This window comes from Phyllopteryx taeniolatus, chromosome 14, assembly GCF_024500385.1.
Source record: "Phyllopteryx taeniolatus isolate TA_2022b chromosome 14, UOR_Ptae_1.2, whole genome shotgun sequence".
In the NCBI taxonomy this organism is placed as follows: domain Eukaryota; kingdom Metazoa; phylum Chordata; class Actinopteri; order Syngnathiformes; family Syngnathidae; genus Phyllopteryx; species Phyllopteryx taeniolatus.
In genome coordinates, this window is record NC_084515.1 from 12,730,124 (window position 1) to 12,752,486 (window position 22,363).

Genomic DNA, 22,363 nt, shown 5'->3' on the forward strand with positions numbered 1-22,363 from the left:
TCGCTCAGCGCCGGCGTGGGCCGCACCGGAGTCTTCATCACGCTCAGCATCGTGCTGGAGAGGATGCGGTACGAGGGCGTGGTGGACCTCTTCCAGACCGTCAAGACCCTTCGCACCCAGCGGCCCGCCATGGTGCAGACCGAGGTGAGGCCCGGTCTGGTACACGAGATCACAAGTTCTTTTTTTTTCTTGAAGTGGAAAAAGGAGACGTGCGTGAAAGTGAGCCCGTGCGTGTGTGTCCGTGTGATAGGACCAGTACCAGCTGTGCTACCGGGCCGCTCTGGAGTACCTGGGAAGCTTCGACCACTATGCAACGTAACCGCAGGCGCCGAGGGCGGAGCCTCTCAGGAGTGTGCCAAGTGTCCCATCTCAGCCACCGTACGCCCCGGGAAAAAAAACAAAAAAAAAACAACAGCACTCATCCCTGTCACTGCGGGGGGGAGGAGCAAAGGACGGAACCAACCATGTGACTTTTTATTTTTGCTTTTAAGTCTTGTACAGTCGACAGCGCCACCTGTCCCCCATCTAGCGGTACCGCCACGCATTTTTACAACGATTACGTTTATTGTTTAGCCTACTTTTTTTAATCCTTTTTTTAACATTGTGTCTTAACCTGGTTCCAGTGCTTTTATTTTCATAATCGCTACTTTTTAAATACATTTGTTTTTGTATTATTGTTTTAAAGAGGTACTTTTTAGCACAACGACGCTAGATGCTAATCTCATTCGAGCCGGCCGTTTGTTGTTTCCGTTGTTGTCGCACGTTCGGGATTTAGTCGTGATGACGACAACAAAAGGAAAAAAATAAGACGACAGAGAGAGAAAAAAAAATGCCTTTTCACTCGCTATTTCCCCAAGGACGAGCACAAAGCGGCTAATGCTAAGCTATGCCCGGAGATGACGACAACGACAGCGTGTGTACAGGAAAGCAAAGCACACGACTTTTTGTTGTACTTCTGCAAAAAGGCCTTTGTACAGAATGGACCATTCCTCCCAGACGTGACACGCACACACTTGATCTTATTTTATACAGAAATAGAACTATAAATATAAATATATATATGATTATATATATGTACAATGATCCATAGGTGTACACACAGCTTACCTTGTTCTTGAGAGACGCCGTTTGCCGTATCTACTGTTCTGTCAGCAAAAACAAAACAAACAAAAAAAATGGACAAATAACACAGCACAATCCCCCTGTCGTCACCACACACACAAACATACACACGCCCTCCACCAAAATGGCCGCCACAAGCACACACCCCTAAAGTGGCGGCGGCGGGTGTATTGGGAGGTGGGGTCGGGGGGGGGGGGGCTATTTTGTTCATTTGAAAATCTTGTGAATACATCGTGCTGTAGGGGTGACACCTGTTGTACACACACACGCACACACACGTACACATCTGTTTTTCTATTTGTAGATAAAGAAAACCTGTTAACGAATGACTCAAGTTAAAACAAAAAAAACATGAAAAAACAAACCTTGATGTTAATAAAGATACATAATTGGGTTTTTTTGTACAAAACTCTCCTGTGTTTGATTTGTTCTGCATTGCTTTTTTTGTTTTTTGAATCAGGATCAGAGTTTCACCTCACCCATTGTTTTGCCGCCTTGAATCCAAAATGAATTCAATCAGGTGCTAATTACACCGGGTTACATTTTCTTTTCCCAGACAAATTTGTTGTTGACCAGTGTTGTCCACTTCTAGACCTTTTAGCCCACTTATTTTCTTCTAGAAGAGGGGAAATGAAATATTTGAGCGGAGGCATTTATTTGCTCAAGTGGACGAGGCGTTCAATGACTTCTTGAGATGCGATTTATTAATAGAGCAGAGGCCACTATGGCACACTTAAACCAGTTTACTGTAGACCACTGGAGAAAAAGGAGGAGTCTATTTTTTCGAGTGGATGACGCACCCGATGTAAGACGTGGCATCAATTGGAGGGGCGGCGTTCACTTTTTCCCCCAAATGGTGTCCAATAGAGCGCCGACCACTTTTCGAGGACTTGCACTAAACCAGAATAGACCACCGGAGAAAGACGCGGTTTATTTGAGAGGAGGCATTTACTTGCTCAAGCAGACAAGGCACCCGACATTTGATAAAAATGTTTTTAATTTCCTTTAACTTTTTGAAATGCTGTTAAAAATGGTTTTGTTAAATTTGGTTTCTTAGTATCACATTTAATTTTTCCTATAAACATTTGAAAAATTGCTTTTAAAAAGTTAGAAATATATATTTTACATTTCTTTAAAAAGAAATTGCTTAATTTAAAAAAAGTCGCTTGTTTTTTTAAATTTCTTTAAATTGTGTTTAACGTTTCTCATATTTTCTTCATTCCGTACAAAGTGCTTAATTTCTTTAACCATTTAAAATGTTATTTCCTTCAAAAATTGGAAGTTTCTTTTTTTTTAATTAAGATTTGTACTTTTTGTGTTACTTTCAGAAAATATTTTTAGCTTTTTTAGCTTTCCTACAAAACAAATAAAAAAAATTCTTGTACATTTGTTTGTTTTTAAAAATGCATTTTAAATGTATATTAAATGTCCTAAAAATTATTTCTTAAGACATTTTTTAAAATTGCGATAAAAAGATCATATCCACCCATTTTCTGAGCCGCTTCTCCTCACTCGGGTCGCGGGCGCGCTGGAGCCTATCCCAGCTGTCATCGGGCAGGCGGCGGGGTACACCCTGAACTGGTTGCCAGCCAATCGCAGGGCACATACAAACAAACAACCATTTGCACTCACAGTCACACCTACGGGCAATTTAGAGTCCTTAATCAACCTACCACACATGTTTTTGGGATGTGGGAGAAAACCGGAGTCCCCGGAGAAAACCCACGCAGGCACGGGGAGAACATGCAAACTCCACACAGGCGGGGTCGGGGATTGAACCCCGGTCCTCAGAACTGTGAGGCAGACACTCTATCCAGTCGTTCATCGTGCTGTAAAAAGGTAATATATTGAATCTTTTTTTTCCTTTCAATTTTTGGGGTATTGTTGAGCCCACACACTCCCTAAAAAAAAAAAAAAATCAGGAGCATTGACTTGACCGTAAAAGTTTGTTCAACATATAAAAGTGCTGAAAAGGCCAATCGGTTGCATGTAGTTTCTATCCACAGACGGCAGGTGGCGACATTTAGCTACGTGTTTCAACTCCTTCAGCTGCCCAATAGGAAAACCACTTTCCTGCACGTAAACACTGCAAGCTTGTCACACGAATGCACTCTGAAGTAATTCCTCAGACTTCACAGCAAACTCGCTGCCAGTTTCCTTGTATATTATATTTGTCTTCTTGGGCTTACCTTGAAAGCGCACCTCCGAGCAGAAAGGCCCCATTGTTCTTCCTCACAATCGTTTTGTGTTTAGACTGGGACGTCGTACTCGTGTGCGAGGGAACGTGCCGCTGCTTTAATTGCAGCCGCTAATGACACCTCGGCTCGAGTGTTTATGTGCACGCTGATTGAGCGCGTCCTCGAAATTCCCGCCAAGATATAAAAAAAAGGAACAGCGTTCCAATCTGTTCAGACGTTTTTGTTGTTGTTCTTTTCTCTCTTTTTTGTATAGGAAGAGTGTTGATGTAATCCAAGCTGCGGCCTCTTGTGTACGCGTCCAAGCGTCTCGCTCGTATTGTTTCCCCGGACTTGATTTAGGAATTAGCTGCAGCTGCACTTTTTTTTTTCTTTTTTCTTAACAAGAGGAAAAGCCCTCTTACATCTGTGAGCAATATGAGAGACATCCTTTCCTTTCCAAGGCCTGAAAAGTGGCAGTTGACGGGCAACGCCGCTCCACGGCCAGGAACTGCGCCTCGTGTCGAACAAGGCGCTTGTAATGTAAAGTTAGCCTTTGTTATGCTAGCGTCTGAGCCTCAGAGCTAATCCTCAACTGTAACAGTTATGTCCAGCCTACCCACACTGGTTGTGAAGAAATGAGCATGTCATCATGTTTGGTTCTGAAATTTAAGGAATGCTAACTTTGCTCGCCTGGGGAACCGCGTTCCATTCGTTTTATGTAGCAGCTGTACTGTGCGGAGTTGGACGCAAAAAAAAAAAAAATGGTATTATAACTCAACAAGTACCTAAACATTAAAAAAAAAAAAACTGGAACATTGGACTGCTGGGTGAGGTTCAGAGCTAAACCTCAACAGTAACATCAAGTACGTTCAAGCTACCGACTGTGGTTTTGAAAAATGAGCATGTCATCATGTTTGGTTCTGAAATTTAAGGAATGCTAACTTTGCTCGCCTGGGGTACCGCGTTCCATTCGTTTTATGTAGTAGCTGTACTGTGCAGAGTTGGACGCTAAAAAAAAAAGGGTGTTATAACTCAACAAGTAAACATTAAAAAAAAAAAACTGGAACATTGGACTGCTGTGTGAGGTTCAGAGCTAAACCTCAACAGTAACATCAAGTAAGTTCAAGCTACCGACTGTGGTTGCGAAAAATGAGCATGTCATCGTGTTCGCTTCCGAACTTTGGGGAATGATGCGGCAACTTTGCCCGCCTGGGGAACCTCGTTCCCTTCGCTTTGTAGTGTAGTGTGTAAGGTTGGCCGCTATGGCACAGTGGACTGGTGACTGAGGTTCCAAGCTAACTCTCAAATGTAACAATTGAGCCAACCGATCCATTCTAGGAGAGAAACATGAGCATATGTCATTACATGCTTCAAAAGGTTCCACACTTTAGGGAATAATGCGTTAACTTTGCGCACTTCGGGAACTTGCTTCATGTTTTGCGTTGTAGCTGGGGTTGGCTGCTTACAAAAAAAGAAAAAGAAAATTCCATGTACAGCATTTCAACAGTATAAGTCTAAGTGCCTTAAATTGACCGGTTAACCTCAACTGTAACATAATCAAATAAGACTGTGGTTGTGAAAAGTGAGCTTCTCAGTTCCGAAATTTGGAGAACGATTTGCTAACTTTACCTGCTTAGAGAACATTGCTCCATTCATTTTGCATAACATAACATTAACAAAAAAATCCAAAATATGGAACAATGTACTGGTGACTGGGGATCAGAGCAAAACCAGCAATGTCCAACCAACCCAACCTGGTTGAGAAAAATAAGCATGTCATTCTTTGACACATGCTACAAAAGGGTTCCGTACTTTGAGGAATGATGCGCTAACTTTGTCCGCCTCGCTGCATTCTGTTTTATGTCGCAACTGGACTGCATATGGTTGGCTGCTAAAAAAGAAAAAATAACTTGTATGTCAACAGTTTAACGTTAAGCGGTCGACTGGCAACTGAGGCTCCGAGCTAAACCTCAACTCTAACCTAAAAAAGCAAGTCCAGGATCGTGTCGCTTCTTTTGATAGGTTGAGGTTGAATACTGCAAATGGCAATTTGAGAAACACTTATGTGTATTAACCTGCTCTTTTTGTTGACCATCAATTTAGATTTCTACTGGAGCCTGTTGGGGCAGAAAACCAGCAGGACGGCAAATGATGGCGCCCTCTGCTGCTTGCTGTCATGTAGTGAACGCTGTTGTTACTTCAAGATGTTATGGTAAGGTACTATTAAAACTGATTAATCAAGCGATCATACCCGTTTAGTGACTTTGTTACATAGATCAATCTGAATTATTACTAATACGAACGTGATAAATATCCATAGAGTACCAAATGTTTCTTTCTTTCTTAATCACCAAGTACGAATTTTACTGCAGCCCGTTTATGCAGCAAATCAGTTGGGCTTCCAAATGGAAGCAACTTTAGTCCGCAAAGTGGATTATCAATTGATCAGACCCGTCTCGTCCCTTCTTTTAAGAGTCTGAGCGGGATTATTGCAAATAAGAATATACGAAACCGTCAGCACCGGACCACCACCGATTTAGCTGCAACCCTTCTAGGCAGCAAAGCGGTTGTGCCCGAACTCAACAGTGCCTCCAAGGTTTCAGGATCCAGCAACTTCTGGACTAACTATTCTTTAAAAGCAATTAAATAAATTCATCAGACCTGACTAGTCGCTTTCTTTGAGAGTGTTGACCTGAATTATTCAGCGTCAGCTTGACGTTGACTGATTTATGGCCCCTGGCTCCCGACCGCAGAGTTGAAAGCCAAAGCGAGGACCTCCGCGGCGCACGCAGTGAACATTTTTGGAGCTTCTTGTAAACTTTTAGTGTTGGGAGGAATTCCAAAACCCAGACGCCGCTTGGCCGGAGGCTACACAAAGTGACTCATGGGGCCGTCTGGCAAATGTTTCGACGTGGAGATTGTTGTATATCAGCTTCCCTGCCCACCCGGTTCCAGATCTTCTTTGTGGCTGATTTGTTTCTCATGCCCGCTGATGGACTCTGGTATCTTTGCCCCACAAAAACAACACCTGACCATCTATGCCCAAAAAAAAAATAAATGAAAAAAGACACTACCCTCTGAGGCGCTTTTGTCCGCAGATGCCATCGTCACACAACGTCTCGGTGATGATTATTGACAAGTTAACGTGTAACGCGTATTAAGATGGTTGCCTCTCCCGGTGCGGTGGCTCCAGACCCGTTGAGGTGCATGCAACCTTAGTCACCTGACTTGAAAATAAAAGTCTTGTAGCAAGGTGAGGAGACAACTTCCGGGGAGGTTAGCAAAGTTGCATCTATCATGAATGGAGATGCAGAAAAACGTGAGCAGCTCCAGACCCGTCGATGCCTTTGATTCCTTGCACAGCTGACTTGAAAGGAAGTCTTGTATTAAGGTTTTTTTTTTTAGCAACTTTGGGGAGGTTAGAAAGTTAAATCCATCAAAGGTGAATGATGATGCATAAAAAAAAAAAAAAAAGTGAGTGGCTCCAGACCCGTCGATGCCTTTACCTCCTTGTTCTCCTGAAGCGATTAGACACATTTTTTTCGGACTGAGGGGAATTCCAGCGTGGAGGCCGCGCAAGTTGACTCATCAGGCGGTCGGGCAGACCATCGCAAATGTTTAGACCCGCAGATTGTTGTTTATCGGCTTCCCTGCCCACCTGGTTGCGGATCTTCTTTGGAACTGTTTAGTTCCTTACGCGCCTCGAACAATAACACCCGACCATCTGCGCCGAAAAAGCTCTACCCTTTGAGGCGCTTTTGTCGGCAGATTCCATTATCACGGAATGCCTCCGCTGTGATAATTTCATCTAAGTGGGTTTACGCTGGTTTTAGTGGTGTTTAAACCTGTTGTGAACTTTCCTAATTCCCCTTAAAAGATTGCGGCGGACCCCGTCGCCCCCTCCTGCTCCGAGCCAGACTCTCTCGCAGAGCAGAAGGTGAACGTAAGCTCTTGCTCGCGCCGGGCCAAAGCATCCTTTAGGAGCCGCGGCCCCGAGGGAGATTATCATGTCAGGGGTAATCCGAGGAGGAGGAGGAGCAACAGTTGGAGTGGTCGGGGAGAGGCGAGCAAAGGCAGGCAGAGACGCTCGCCGCTCCACTTCCACCATCTCACAGCTGTGGAGAACATCTCCAGGACGAGATGATGATGCCCGCGACCTTCCAGACTTTTCCTTCCCGTTGCGCAGATCCCCTCGGAGAGCCATGAAAGTCCCAGGAATGTTGATTTGGATCTTTCCCACAAAGGAGCACCAGTGATTTAGAAAAAAAAAAAAAAAAAAAAAAAGAAATAAAGACACAAAAAGGTCCCGAATCAAGTCCGGACAGTTCCCTCTCCGGAGGGCGCAGGCGAGTCGGGATGCGTGTTCCTCAACCGTCAGCGCGGTGATGGACTTTCCTGGTGGAGGTCAGCCCGAGACAAACGCCACACAGCTAAATCTGGATTAGCTGGCCCGAACGGTAAGGATGCCGCATCTCCTTTTGTCGGCCTTAAGCCGCCCAAGCTTATGGCCGAGGCGTTTAGATGCTGCGCCCCGGCGCGGCGAAGCGCACGCCGGGATTAATCCCGATCGTGGCAGGGAACCTCAACCTCACGGAACGTCAGTGGCGCGATTCTCCGCTTTCTCGCACCCGATTTGTATTTCGGGGCATTTTTACACCACTTTTGGCCCATCAGGCTGCTTAGCTCGTTCGCGTGGAACCATTTTTGGTCCACGCGTGCAAGCGCCAAAACCACGTGATTTCTGCCAGCCATTTAAAGAAAGTGTGAAGAAAAATCAGCCTCATAATAAATCATTTAGATTTTATCATTCAATACAACCAATTATAAAAGAAAAATAGGATTTCTGTTGTTTATTTTATATTTTTAAGTGTATTCAGTGATTTTATAATGCAAAGCATTTTCGAAAAAAGAACACTATGTACAGATCAAAGTTATGGCCCTAAAAATACAAATAAATGAATATTGTTTAAAAAATGAACTATTTTTAATAAAACTATTTATTTATTTATTTATAAACAGAAAAAATATATATATTTCTGGTATTTTTTTTGCAGCTCCAAGTTCATTCTGTAAATTCATAACATAAAAAATTACTAAAATGAATTTTTAAAAGGACATAGCGCATAAAACGTCATCAAAAAGGTAATCTGGAAAAACACAAATAAGTCGAATACGAATGCATGATATTGTATATATTGTTTGAATAATAAAATAAAACATCAAGTGCTAATTTTAAATAATGTATTAAATTAATCCAAGCATTTCATTTCAGGCATTTTATTTCATCTTAAAAAATGTAAATCAAGATAAATTAAATTGCTATGGCCCTATGGACACTAGTACTGTAAATACCATCCAAATGGTAAAAAAAAAAAAAAAAAAAAAGAGAATATGATAATTACATTTATTATTTATTATTTGATTGTTTAATTATATTAAAGTAAAACGTATTTCATTTCTGGCATTTATTCCATGAACCGATAACACAGAAAATGTCTATTTACTTGAACAGAAAATAGGACATTAAAAAAAGATCATTAACATAAAAAAAGCTATTTAAAACGATAAATAAATAAAATTAATGAATCAAATAAAATGCAATAAAAATCGGAAAGAATGAAATGTTAACAAATTGCATACCACAAAAATAGAGGACATAATGCAAAATATTAAATCAAGCTAATGTGAAAAGTTTACGCCAATATTGGTGTCAGCGATGAAATCGTCGTGTTTCATCGAGTGCCATCGCACTCATCCACGACTAATTGCATGTCGTCGTACTTGCAGTACATCACACAGATGACAAGTTCAAGTGTGAGGTGGACGACTGGTTGGAGCGTCTGCCTCACAGTTCTGAGGACGCGGGTTCAATCCCCGGCCCCGCCTATGTGGAGTTTGCAGGTTCTCCCCGTGCCTGCGTGGGTTTTCTCCGGGCACTCCGGTTTCCTCCCACATCCCCAAAACATGCGTGCAAGGTTTATTGAAGACTCTAAATGGCCCGCAGGTGTGAATGTGAGTGCGGATGGTTGTTTGTTTGTATGTGCCCTGCGATTGGCTGGCAACCAGTTCAGGGTGTACCCCGCCTCCTGCCCGATGATAGCTGGGATAGGCTCCAGCACGCTCGCGACCCTTGTGAGGAGAAGCGGCTCAGAAAATGGATGGATGGATGAAAAAAAAAAGTTCCGTAGGAAGATAAAGAACCAGCCAACGTTTTTGATAGGTCGAAAATGGTGGTGCGGCTCCAGACCCGTCAAGCCACTCGCTTCATTGTTCTCCTGACTTGATAGGTCTATAAAGGTAGTATAAAGGCGAGAAGCGTATTTTTGGGTGGTCAGAAGCTTGAATCAATCACAAATGGGGATGCACTTAAGTCAGAAGCTCCAGACCCGTAAAGGCGCTCACACGCTCGTTCTCAGGCCCATCGAGGGGCTCGTGTTCTGAAAAGTCTTGTCAGAACTTGAGGGCTGCTGATTCAAGTCCTCTGTTTTATTTAGAACGGCCAATCCAGCTTTGGAATATCTGCTTTACTCGAGGGCCTCGCCTCGGTGACAAAGTGGGTGGCCGCTGCGTTTGCATGCTTGTTCTTCTAACGTGGCGAAGAACCACGTCGGAAGGTGAGGAGGCAACTTTTTGGGTACGTTCGGAAGTTGCATTTAACCCAAACACTCATGCGCCAAAGTGAGTAGCTCCAGACCCATCGAGGTCTTTAAACAGTCTTTTAGGCATGTGAGAAGCCAGATTTCTGAGAGGTTGAAAAATGGAATTCCCAAATTCCGACGCACCATATTGAACTGCTCCAGACCCGTTGACGCGCCTCCCGCTTAAATGTGCCTCGCTGGCTAATTATCAAAGTGCACGATCTGCTCGTCAAAACCGCCCGAGCTTCCGTTTTAGCACCGAGGCTTAATTTAGAACAGCCAATCCTCTCTCGCCATATCTGCTTTATTTGAGGGCCTGCCCCCATCTCGAAACCTGTTGAGGCGTTTCCTGAATTCATTATTATTATTATTATTATTTATTTTTTTTAAAGGTCTTGTAGGAAGGTGTTGTTGCTCCACTGCAGAGTTGAAGTTGTCTGCTGGATTAACACACCCACACGCACACACCCACCCACCCACACACGCACACTATATAAAGGAAAGGCCTGGTCCCTGCAGCCAGGTGTTCACCCACGTGACAGCAGATAAAGCCGACTGCAGGCATTAGTGCTAATCCCGCCCTGATCTTTGGAATATGTCCCTGTTACCTCTGCCAGCACTCCACTCCTGGCTGCGGGCCCCCCTGCCGCTGACTCGGGAGGCCAAAGGCAAGACCACGCCTCCCGCCGGGACCCCGTTTTTTGATTTTTTTCCCTCCCGCGGCGACACACAGTAGGTGCCGATCCCCCTTCTTGCTATCGCGATCTGCCGCGTCTTGATTACGTTCAAAGTGCGCGGCACGTTCACACTCGACGCTTCAGTAGCTCTCATATCAAGAACCATTATGTAAAGTGGATTATCAGGTGTTATGAGACAGGGAGCGTGCAGTGTCTGACTTTGCGGTCACGTCACATGACCCGGGGAGGTCAACATCGTTTAAAAAAAAAAGAGCTGCTATCTCCTCCGCACAAAGAGACGCTTCATAGCCGAACTTCACAAGCGTCTTCGTGTCACATCCGTGTCTCATCTTCCTCCAGGCGGCTCGGCGCTCGCCCAATTATTTTTCATTGATTGCGCGTCGCCGAGATAATGGCATCTTTGAGCGCCCCCGACAAGAACCCAGTCGAGGACGCCCGAGGGCCGTAAAGGCCTCATGCATGAGGAATGGCGGTGGAATCGCCAAAGAAAAGGACGGCCTCGGAAGTCGCGTGTGAGCGCGGAAAGATGTTGTCGCCGAGCCAAAATGCAGACGGAAGATATGAATCGAGGACTTTATTTAAGTTTGCGCGCTCGTTTCACGGTTCAGTGCGTTTGGAAGGGACTTGTCAACGGGCATTCCAAATGGACGCCCACGTGAGGCTGAAGGACCACATGACTTGTCCTAGTCAGAAACCAGAAGAGAAAAGTGTCTTTATGGCTTCTTTTTTCAACTTAGTATGGGGAATTAAATCCTAAAAATATTTCTCTTCGTTGAAAGTATTTAGATTACCTTTTGTTGTGGAGAAAAAGGGTGATTTTTCTTTTCTTTTCACTGAGAGTGTTGTACATTTTCCCTGTCATATATCTTTAAGAATAACAAATGCTGTACTAATATTTAAAAAATATATATATATATATTTTGTGTAGCATTTTTTTTCTTCACTAAAAGTATATATTTAAAATGTTTTACTGTAGTAAAATATGTTTTAATATGTTAAAATAGCAAGGTGATAATATTTAAATAATAATACATTTATAATATTTTTATCCATGATTTGATTTGTGTATTACAGTTTATTAAATATTTTTCTTCACTATATATTATAGTATATATATATGTATATATATATTTTTTTAAATTTTATTTATTTATTTTTTTTGTGGAGTAAAAAACTTAATAGCATAATAAAATAAGACAGTATTTTTCTAAAGAAAAAATGTTTTGTGAATGCATTTTTTATATACAAAGAAGTTGAAAATAAAATGAAAAAAAAAGTTTGGCAAAAGTATTTATTTTAATATTTCGTCTCGTAAAATGAGTTTATGATTTTTTTTAAATGTTCACGTTTTTTGTGTCATAGTTTTTTTGTGTGTTTTTTTTTTAATTCACTAAATGAATTGAATTTCTATCACCAATCTCAAATTGTTATGCCAATTGGTCCCTGGACACCGTGCAAACACTGCATGCCCCCTGGCGGTGGTGAGCAGCATAGGGGATGAGGCGAGCAATCCGATTGGACATTAAGTCAGTGGCTTGATCTTTCTGCGATGCCGCCACATCATGACTATGTTGTCCACCATCTTGTCTCACATATAAAAGTGTTTGACATTTGCATCCGAGCAATAGTGTTAGCATTGTGATAATTCTTGGCTGACGTTTCATGGTCGGCCACAAACACGCTAAACGATCCTCGGAGACCGTCGGTGGCTCCGCTCAGCTAAACACAAACACAAATGGAGCTCTTTTTCTCCCCGTTTTCCTCCGTTTGTTTCGTTTCGAGGGCCTCGTCGGCCTCTTTTATTTTTGTTTGCCGATGACTTTTCCTGCTGCTTCCTCTCCTTCTCCTTCTCCTTCTCCCGGGGCTTCTCCTTCCTCCCCCCTTCCTCATCCTCCCGGCCGGTGCGCTGGCAAACATCAGCGGTGGTTTTCCGGAAGCCGAGCGCTCAACCGTGCCGTCGTCTGAGTCCCGGAGAAAACAGCATTAGGTACACCTGTTCTCGGGTTTTGTCCAACTGCAATGCATCACACTCAGAGCTGATTGTAATATTTTGACCCTGAGTAATGGAACCAAAATATTACAGAAAATGTAAACGCCTTTATTTTTAATTTCAATTGTAGTTTGGTATTGTACTTTTAAAAACTAAAAATAAATACAAATGATAATTTGATACATTTGAAATGTTTTTATTGTGTTTATTATCTTGGAATTTTAATACACTTTAGAGTTAGAAGCTACGCTAACAATCATGCCTGCTTAAACTAATCTAAATTTTCTATTTTATTCTAACTTTACACAAATACAACAATTCCAACATATTTAAAAAAATTAACAAATCTCTGAAATTAAATAAATGTCATAATAATTGAATACGTTTTTTAGAGGCTCATGTGTTACGCCTATTTTATTTATTTTTTTCAGTTTAGACTTGTAAAAGATTTTACTATTTACCACCTTCTGCATGTTTAACCAGTTTCAATAATTAAATAAATATAATCATTAATATATTCATTTGTGCATATTGTAACATTTTACTTATCACATCTTTTTTGATAAACATTTTTGTTAAATATTTTAGCAATTTTAACAAGTTTGTTACATGTTTAAAAAATAAAAAATGTAATAATTAATTTTTTTTTAATGTATACAATAAATTAATACAACTTTCTTTTATTATTTTATTTATCGCCACCTTTCTGGCCAATCAAAGACATCGTACAAAGCAGAGCACCATGCACGCAAGCAAGCAATACAAAGTGAATGGCCTTCATTTTAATTGTATGTTTATAGCATGTACACATGTCTAATTTTTTGACAATATTTTAGTTATTTTTATCACAATTTCACAAATGTAATAATGTCAATCAATTTGGAAAAAAAAAAGCTATTTTAATGGAATATTGTTTTACATTTTGCATGTTCTCCCCGTGATATAGATATATATAGATATAGATATAGATATAGAAGATAGCTGGGATAGGCTCCAGCACGCCCGCGACCCTCGTGAGGAGAAGCAGTACAGAAAATGGACGGATGCTTTAATGGCAACTTTCTGCATGTATGTGACAGTATGCGCTACACAGACATGTGTGAACACAATCCAGTCTGGCAAAACAGTTTAAGGGCCAGTCTGGATTTGCCGTTAGACACTGACAGACAGTTACTTATTTCCGGCTCGAGGGAAATGAATTTGTATTTTATTTTTCTTTGCAAGTGACATGATAAGAAAAATGCGAAACCATAAGTGCACAGAACGTACGCGCAAGGTGGCGATTGTGAGAGGAGGGCGAAACTGAGTTTGAAGGAGAGAGTGTGCATGTGCACGCTTTTGCTTTAAGGCACATTTTTCATGGACACTGAGTAAGAATAACAAATAAAAAGTCCCCCTTTCACATGTTTATGTACGTATGAGGTCTCAGGGCTTAAAGGTTGATGAAACATTCAACCAGGTTGCCGACATTTTGTTCCTCCTCCGACTCGGGCATGACGGAAATGCTGGGAGACCATTCCCAAATGTCAACAAGTGAGAGTGAGAGGGAAACCAGGAAGGAGAAGTGGAATTATAGGACCAAACTGTAACTCTGACGCTACTTATATCCAAACACTGGTGCTAGCAGTACCCCACGCTATTCTAACCCGAAAGCAAACCGTAACCCTTAACCCCAAACATCTGGCCCAACCCTAACATTTCCCTAATCCAAGTTTACCTAAATCATAAACCAATCCCAATTGTAATTCCACCCAAACTCAAACCCTAACCCAAACCCCAAAGACACCTTAACCCATTCCCAACCCTTTCCCACTCTTACCCTTAACCCGACCCAAAGACTATCCCAGCTGTCACACAAACCTTAACAGTAGTCCGGCCTCAAGATCAAACCGAACTCTGCCCAGACCTTAACACCAACCGTTTCCCAACCCTAACCCAAAATCCAACCCGTATCCAAACTCTCCCACCTAACTTAACCCAAATACCAACCCAAACCACAACCCAACCCAGCCCTTACAAAAACCCCAACACTAAACCTTTACGCAACCCAAAGATGAACTGTAAAGCTAACTTAACCAATCCAAAACCCGAACACCAAGTATAACTCTAATCTCATAATTGATCCTACCCAGACCCAACGACCCTACCCAGCCCTAAATCTACCCAATCCTAACTTTAGTTCTTCCCGGAACCCAAATTTATGAAAACATTTAACGTATCTCATTGAATCAGTAAATCGCAACAAACAGCAAATCCCAAACCCAAACACCAATCTCTAACCATAAATCAACCTAAACTCAAATGACAAGACCGAGTCTAAATCTAACTTTACCCAAATCCTACCACTAACTCAACACTAACCCAAGAAGGGAATTGTTGGGATGTTCTTGACATGAGATGGGATGCTGGGACAATTATTTTGGCTGAGGTTCAACAAACTTTAGGAAATGTGGTTCCTCCGTGAGACCCAAATTTACAAAATATACATATGGCATTTTGTAAACCCTACTGTTTGTCTTTATTTGACACACGAGTGATGTTGTCATTCTTCTTCTTCTTCTTCTCTTGCCAGTGTCTCAATGCTCCTCCACATTCTAAAATGAAGTTATGGAAAAGTGCTACTTTTGCCTTCATGCTCTGTGGCGCCGCCCTGTCTGTCATCCTCGTTAGAAACATGGCCCCCACCGCCACGGGACCCCCCAAACCAAAGACCCAACACCAGGCCTCATATTCTTCCTCATCCTCTTCGCGGCATTCATCCTCCTCAGGATCCTCTTCCTCCTCGCCCACGACCACCTGGAACGAGGGTCTTCATCGGAGGGCACGCTCAGCAAACAACATGAACTCTCTACTCTCAGAGTGTAAGACCCACCTTCATCATCATCATCATCATCATCATCATCACCATCCTAACTGTTCATGCTAATGTATTAGAGTAGGTGTATAAAGGTGTTCAACCCAACTAAACCAGAACCTAACCCTTAACCATATCCCTTCCACATAATCCAAACCCTGACCACAACACCTAACATATCCTGAACTCTTCTCGCAAAACCTAACCCTAACCCCATGAGATGAGGTGCACAAGCATGAAACGTGAAAGCTATGCTACACGACGTCACGCCACAAGCAGTTGCCGCGGCACGTTAGAGCAGGTTTTAATGTCTCCCAATAATCTGCAGGCAATTAACGCCTCATAGTTTGCGTTTTATGCTACCTTCGCTAACTTGGAGACAAGTTCTTTTTATGACAAACTTTCCGCACTCGAGAGTCCAACCGATAAAATCTTTGTCAACACCAAGGCAGTAGTCCGCGGGAAAATGCATTTGCGCTGTACCACCTTCGACAAACAGAAGGCTGGAGAAAATCACGAGTTACAATTTGAAACGGTCCTATTGAGGCAATACGGATAATAGGATTATTCCTAATCCTTACCCAGAACGCCTAGCAATACCCTAACCCAAACCCTAAACCCAAATGTAAATCTAACCCTACCAAAGTCCCAACTATTCCTAAACCTAACCCATATCACCAATGCCACTAACTTGAACCCAAACCCTAACCTAATCAAAACATAACCCGAATTAAACCTCAATCCCAACCCTATAACCCCAACCTTTAACAATAACTAAACCAAAAATCACAACCTAAATAAACCCCAATCCTATCCAAAAGCTGACTTCCTGAACCCAACCCTGACCCCAGGCAGGTGTTGTTCTGTTTGCACGCAATTCCAACATCCTATCAAGCCGGCTGTCCTTCTGACATTTTCTTTCCAGTATCCATGATGTTCCAGAGCTTCACAGAAGGCGAGCTGCAGGACGTGGTGGGGACTTTACTGGACGGGAAGAGGCGGAGAAGCCGCGATCAAAGCCAGACCCGAAGGACTAAAAGAGCCCGGCGGGCAAAGCCGTGCACAGTGAGGGAGCTGGAGCTCACGGTGAGCGAGCTGGGCCTGGGCTACGACAGCGACGAGACGGTGATGCTGCGCTACTGCAGCGGCAAGTGCACGACGCAGAGGCGCAACTACGACATCACCATGGAGCACATGATGAGGACAGGCTTCCGGAAGAAGGGCCGCAAGGACAAAGTGGGCAACGGCCCCTGCTGCCGGCCCACCGCCTTCGAGAAAGACTTCTCCTTCCTGGACAACCGGAGCCGCTACCACACCATACAGAACATTTCGGCCAAGAACTGCGGCTGCGTATGACCCCCGCCTGGGGAAAGAATCACTTCTTTCATGCTGCTCTAGATCTTCCGACACGGAAAACTATGGAATACAAACCCAAGATCAGGAATATGTTCAGAAGGATAACGAGTCAACGGACACACGGACGGACAAACAGTGACCGGCGTCGGCATTTTTGTATTCTCTTTTCTATCTGTGTAGTAACACTGTAAACAGTGGCGTCACAGCTATGTAGCGACATGACGTGCGTGATGTGTTGTCGTAGCACCGTGTGACCGTGTGACTAATGCTGAGTCACGGCCCGAGTAGTCCGACCGCCGTCACGACATGTCGCGCTCCGACCGCAACCCAAATGTCTTTCGCAACGTTGGCCCCAAGCAGGCAGAAAAGCGATGGCAGATTTGGACAACACACAATGTGAGCAGCAGCTCTTTGTTCAATCACCATTTATGTAATTTTTTTTAATTAGATTTTTTTTTACATAACACAACACACAAGACACAAGATGACTGAAGAACCCACATCTTCGCCAGACATCAGCTTCTATTTATACACTTTCACTCTCCACAACCGTCAAACAATCATCTAGAAACACTTGAGACATTTCACATACACTAGAAAAGGCCAGGAACCCTAAATCAAACCATGAATCCAATTGATTTTTCAACATATCTGACATAAGTTGCCAGAAGTATTGACCTCCTCAGAAGACATCATTGTCCTTTTCCACAATTTCCCACCAATCTTTCCGGCACACCCACCGGGATTATCTTGTATTAACGAAGAATAGCCTTCCTTTTTCCTCAATATCGGACTCGCGATGGTCCAAGTATCTAAAGCAACTAACCCCAATTATTAAGACAATCATAACCCTAACCAAACCCAAACTAACCCCAATCCAAATCCCACCCCTAACCCCAACACGGACCCTTCATCGCGACACTGAGCCATGTCCCAACCCTAGAGCTTTCCCGTTCCACAATGTTCAAGCAACCTTAAACCATTTTTTCAGCAATTTGTTTTCTTTGTCTGAGCGGGAGCCCTATTCATTTTCAATGACACCGACGCCATTTAAAGCAGCTTTCTGAACAAGATCCGTAATGATTTTGAGCAATGTCCGATCCGGTACACGTTGGGTTCGAAAGGCTCCAAGCATTTGATTCCTTCATACAGGCAAGAATCTATTGATCTTGAGTCATATCTGAGTCAGTATTTGCTGGGTTCAAAGGCAAAGTCCCATTTTCTGTAACCACTTCTTCGTCAAACTACTTTATTTCTTCGGCTAAGCAAGAATGTATTGATTTTGAGTCATATCTGAGTCAGTATTTGCTGGGTTCAAAGGCAAAGTCATTTTTGGGCGGTCAACGCTTGCCGCTCAAACGATTTGATGACGATTTGATTTCTTTAGCCGAGGAAGAATATTGATTTTGATCCAGTATACAAAGTCATCTTTTTCTCATCGCCGCGCTTTCCTCCAACTACCGGATTTATTTATCTGAGCAAGAATCCGTACATTTTGAGCCATATCCAAGTCAGTATACACCGTGTTTTCAAGGGAAAGTCCAATATCTTATGCATACACGTGAAACCCAGCATTGTCTAAATATTATTTTCATCTTATGTACACAAGGTAGTACGTGTGTGCCCTTTTTTGACACTTATTATCGTGCTAAAGAGCAAAGAGGATTTGAAGTGCAGATGACATCGAAGGAATGCGCCGCAGAAACAATTAAAGCAATTGGGGCCTCCTCGTTACGAGTGCATGACTCATTCGCTTGGCGACAATTAAAAGAATAACTCTTAAAAAAAAAAAAAAAAACAGCGAGGGAGAGGAGTAGTGAAAGAAAAATGCTGTCCAGACTTGTTGTCCTCTCCTCCACCGACCGACTGTTTGCTTTGGTTTGTGTTGTCCCAATTTGCCGCCTGATGTTTCGAATTCTGCTGCACGCGAGCGTTCTCTGGAAATGCTGCGGCTCTATTTTTGTTTCTTTTTTTTTTCTTTTTTTTTTTCACGGGAATTTTACGGCCGTTCCAATCGTGTCTGCACCAGACCCGCGTCAACCGCAGTCCTCCAGATTACATAATCGCAACATCGACGCTAAGTCACCTTAGAAGTGAAATTAAAGCCGTAAATTAACGATTGCGCTCGTTGTAATATCGTCCGTGGGGAACTGTATGGTTTATTGCTTTGCTGCACGCTTGATATTGATTGCAGTGTTATTACACAGGAAAGAAAATATGTATTATTGATGAATTCTATAGTGATATTCTATTTGACTCCGCTGTTATTTATTGTTTTTTGTCTAAATGACTACGAGGCTCTGCTTCCACCTTCATGCATGCATTCAAGAACACAAAGGTTTTCGAAAGCAAAGCTGCGGAGCCTTTTTTTCCCCACTATTTTCCAATCCTAATCCCAACCCGAACCCTTTATCCCGTAACTCTTATTAAACCCAAACCTCAACCCTAACTAAACCCTAAATCCCGCCGCACACCAAGAGACGCGGAGGAAGGCAATTGTGGAAAAGTGGAACATCGTGAAAAAACATTTACAAAGTGGCGACTCTTCGCCGAACACCAAACGATTGAGCGCCACACATCTGCTGCAAATGGAAAAACTGCGACCCTGTATCAGAATTTGAGGCACGACATACAGTATGAGGTTCTGTTTTCTATATTTATTGAACCACAAAAGTGGATGTCATTATAGCTTTAGCATCCAGAGGAAATCGCTTCTTCCTGGACAATCGCACCATGTTGTTTATAGTTTGATTAAAAATTATAATAATAATACGACAGTACAGTTTCTTTAAAACGTTGTGTGCCCATAAGAACACTGGGAGTTGCAGCGGGTTGTGCGCGGGGTTCAATCGCCTGATATGCGGGTATGAGTTGCCAACCCGTATTCTTTTGCACGATTGTCCAGTTCAGTCGCGTCGCTCGGTGGGCCTAATCCAAACCCAACGGTAATTTAACCCTAACCTCCAAAAGTCACCCAAGAAGGGCCGTGCTGAATGTACAAATGCAACGATGGAAGATTTCTTTTTCGTTATATAATTGGACCATTTGTGGGTTTGCTGTTTTTATAACACCCTCTGAGGTTTTGACAATTGCAGCCAGTATGAGGCCCACACAATAGCTTCTCTGCCCCTGCGCTACAGAGTCCCCACCCAGACAAAATGCCTTTTTTTTTTTTTTTTTTTAATACTGTACACTTTTCTCCAAACCAAACACTTGAATTATGCTTCCACGCAGAATTGCCAAAACACTCGTAATGAATTTCGAACGACGGCGTCTCAAGTATCCGGCTGATTGCAAACGTTCTGGATTCAATTTGCGGACGTTTACACCACCGGAGCTTTGAGGTAATCCGAACCGTTGTTTGCACTCATCCCCAAAATTCCTGCCGCCATCCAAACGCCCGTCACCAGGCTGCTTGGCTTTTAACGGCAAAAAAAAAATAAGCTGTTGTTGCGAACGGTGAAGCGTCACCTTCCGCTGTCTTTTGTGTTTTTGAACGGGAAGTGCATCGTTATTGTAGTTGATATTGTATATTTATTTGGGAAGTAAATTATGGTTCTGTGTATTTATTTAGTTTACATGCACACACACACACACACACAGCCGGCTTGTTCTCATGAAGCAACTGTGCCAAAACAATGTTTATTTTCGTTCTATACTGTCTGCTGAATAAACATCATTTCACAGGTAACCATTGCCGTGCTCGTTCCTCCCAAACTTTCCACTCTACAGAATCCAGCTAAAGAATGGTGAAATCATAGAAACTGTTTTATCATATATGATTTGACATATGGAAAAAAATGCATCATGGTGGTACATAGTTATTAAATGTAATGGTAATTATTTATACATATATATATATATATATATATATATATATATATATATTTCATGTCTATTGGAATTTATTTTACTTTGTTTTTCATTTTTATATGAACTAATTTTAACATTTAAAAATATAAAATCGAGCATATGTTAGTAATATAAATATATTAGGAAATAGCGATAAACAGTATCTACAAATATCAAAATGTATTATATATTTGTATTATATTTAATTATAAAACACTAAAGTAATGATTTTTTTTCAGAACATATTTTTGACCTTGCGTTTTGTTTTATTTCACTTTTATACCAATACACATTGTTTTAATGATTTCTTTTTAATAGTCATATCTTTGTGGTTGAAACTTTGATTGATTCTTCATTTAATTTTATTTTCTTAGCGCCATGTGTTGACTGCAGCAGGGACTTCTGCGCCAGGCCACTGTGAAGTGTGAACCTGAGCACCTGCGGGTGCTTTGCGATGGCGGAGGGGCTCGCGGCAGCACCCAAAACATCCGAAAAAGACGTTTTCAAGAAAAAAATTAAGTTGCTAAGAGAAGTTAGAAAGGCGGCAGAAAAAAAAAAAAGTCGCCAAGTTGGCAACACTGCCACAATGTACCGCCCCCAAGTGGAGGAAAACACAATTTAGTTAGTCTACCTAGTTGACAAATTGGTAAATCGCAGTTTCATCATTGATACTTTTCTTCAAATGTTTTTGTTCGAATTGAATAAAGGGGAACCATAACAATGAAGGTCAAACAATGCCATAAAAAATATTGTCATGCATGTTAGGCTTCAAGCGTGAACTTGGTTTGACTTTTTGGGTGTGTTGCCGAGCACGAAAATGCGCTGCAGCAAACGCAACAGCGGCACATCTCCCGTCCTGAATTCTCCCCTTTGCAAATATTTGGACATGTCATAACAGGAAAATGTTCACATTCCGAGAAAGCGTCGAAGGAAGTGTGTCACACTGAGTGCCGCACGTATGGATTGGTTGACGTGGCAACCCCGTTGATTCATCTGTTTGGTTTTTTATACGTTTGCCATGAGAAGGTGATTTAAAGACACTGAAGTAAATTCAGAAATGTGTTTCTAAGTACATCTTTGAAGACAATTGCTGAAAATGTGCAAAGACTGAGAACTATAAATTGTGGCGATGTAGCATTAAACTATTTTTTACCATTTCAGTTTCCTGATTTTTTTTGGGGGGGGCGTGGCTAAAATCATGCTAAGTGGCCACTCGGCCCACACTCGGCCCCTGGGACGAGTCAGCCCTCCCTCACTACATAAAAACTTGAGCGCCTTCGTTAGCATCAGCTGTGATGCGGCGCAAATGTGTGTGCAGTTAGCTAGCTGGCTATGCTTAACACTCCGAACATCCTTGTCCCCTTCGGCTCGTCTGCTGGCGGGTCCGCTTTAGAACGCCTTGTTGTCAGCCATGAGTGCGTGTACGTTACGCAGAGAAAGACAGAAGAGCGCCTTATTGTCGTGGTGTGGAAAAGCCCAGGAGGACCCGGTGGGATATATTTGAGGCACCGAAGGCGAAGTTGCAATTTTTCCAGATTGTACAATCAGAAACAGTTGAACAAGGCGTGGTTTCAGCGCATTCAGCGGACACGCCCACAGCGTCTTGAGAACTGAGAGTACATCTCGATTTTTCACCATTTTGAAGGCTCATTTTACTGTATATACTTGGCCTATTT

The 22,363-nt window shown here is 42.5% G+C and overlaps 2 protein-coding genes across 19 annotated transcripts in view; both read left to right on the forward strand.

Moving 5' to 3' along the window:
* LOC133489162 (receptor-type tyrosine-protein phosphatase F-like) overlaps positions 1–1,531 on the forward strand; it is a 212,041-nt gene extending 210,510 nt beyond the window's left edge. For all 14 annotated transcript variants that reach the window (XM_061797976.1, XM_061797975.1, XM_061797979.1 and 11 more), the window contains 2 exons: positions 9–144; positions 251–1,531. In XM_061797976.1, coding sequence (XP_061653960.1) covers positions 9–144; positions 251–319 — 205 coding nt within the window. In that variant the 3' untranslated portion in view covers positions 320–1,531. The remainder of the gene's footprint in view (positions 1–8; positions 145–250) is intronic.
* Positions 1,532–7,196: 5,665 nt separating this feature from the next.
* On the forward strand, positions 7,197–20,526 carry LOC133489245 (neurturin). 5 transcript variants are annotated; one of them, XM_061798134.1, is made up of 3 exons: positions 7,197–7,756; positions 15,198–15,486; positions 16,405–20,526. In XM_061798134.1, exons 2-3 carry the CDS (start codon positions 15,225–15,227, stop codon positions 16,833–16,835), a joined length of 693 nt encoding a protein of 230 aa, XP_061654118.1. In that variant the 5' UTR covers positions 7,197–7,756; positions 15,198–15,224; the 3' UTR covers positions 16,836–20,526. The 5 variants fall into 5 exon arrangements, with proteins under 5 accessions (XP_061654118.1, XP_061654120.1, XP_061654119.1 ...); XM_061798136.1 differs by having other exon boundaries at positions 15,296–15,486; XM_061798135.1 differs by lacking the exon at positions 7,197–7,756 and adding an exon at positions 8,686–10,669.
* The last annotated feature ends 1,837 nt before the right edge of the window (positions 20,527–22,363 follow it).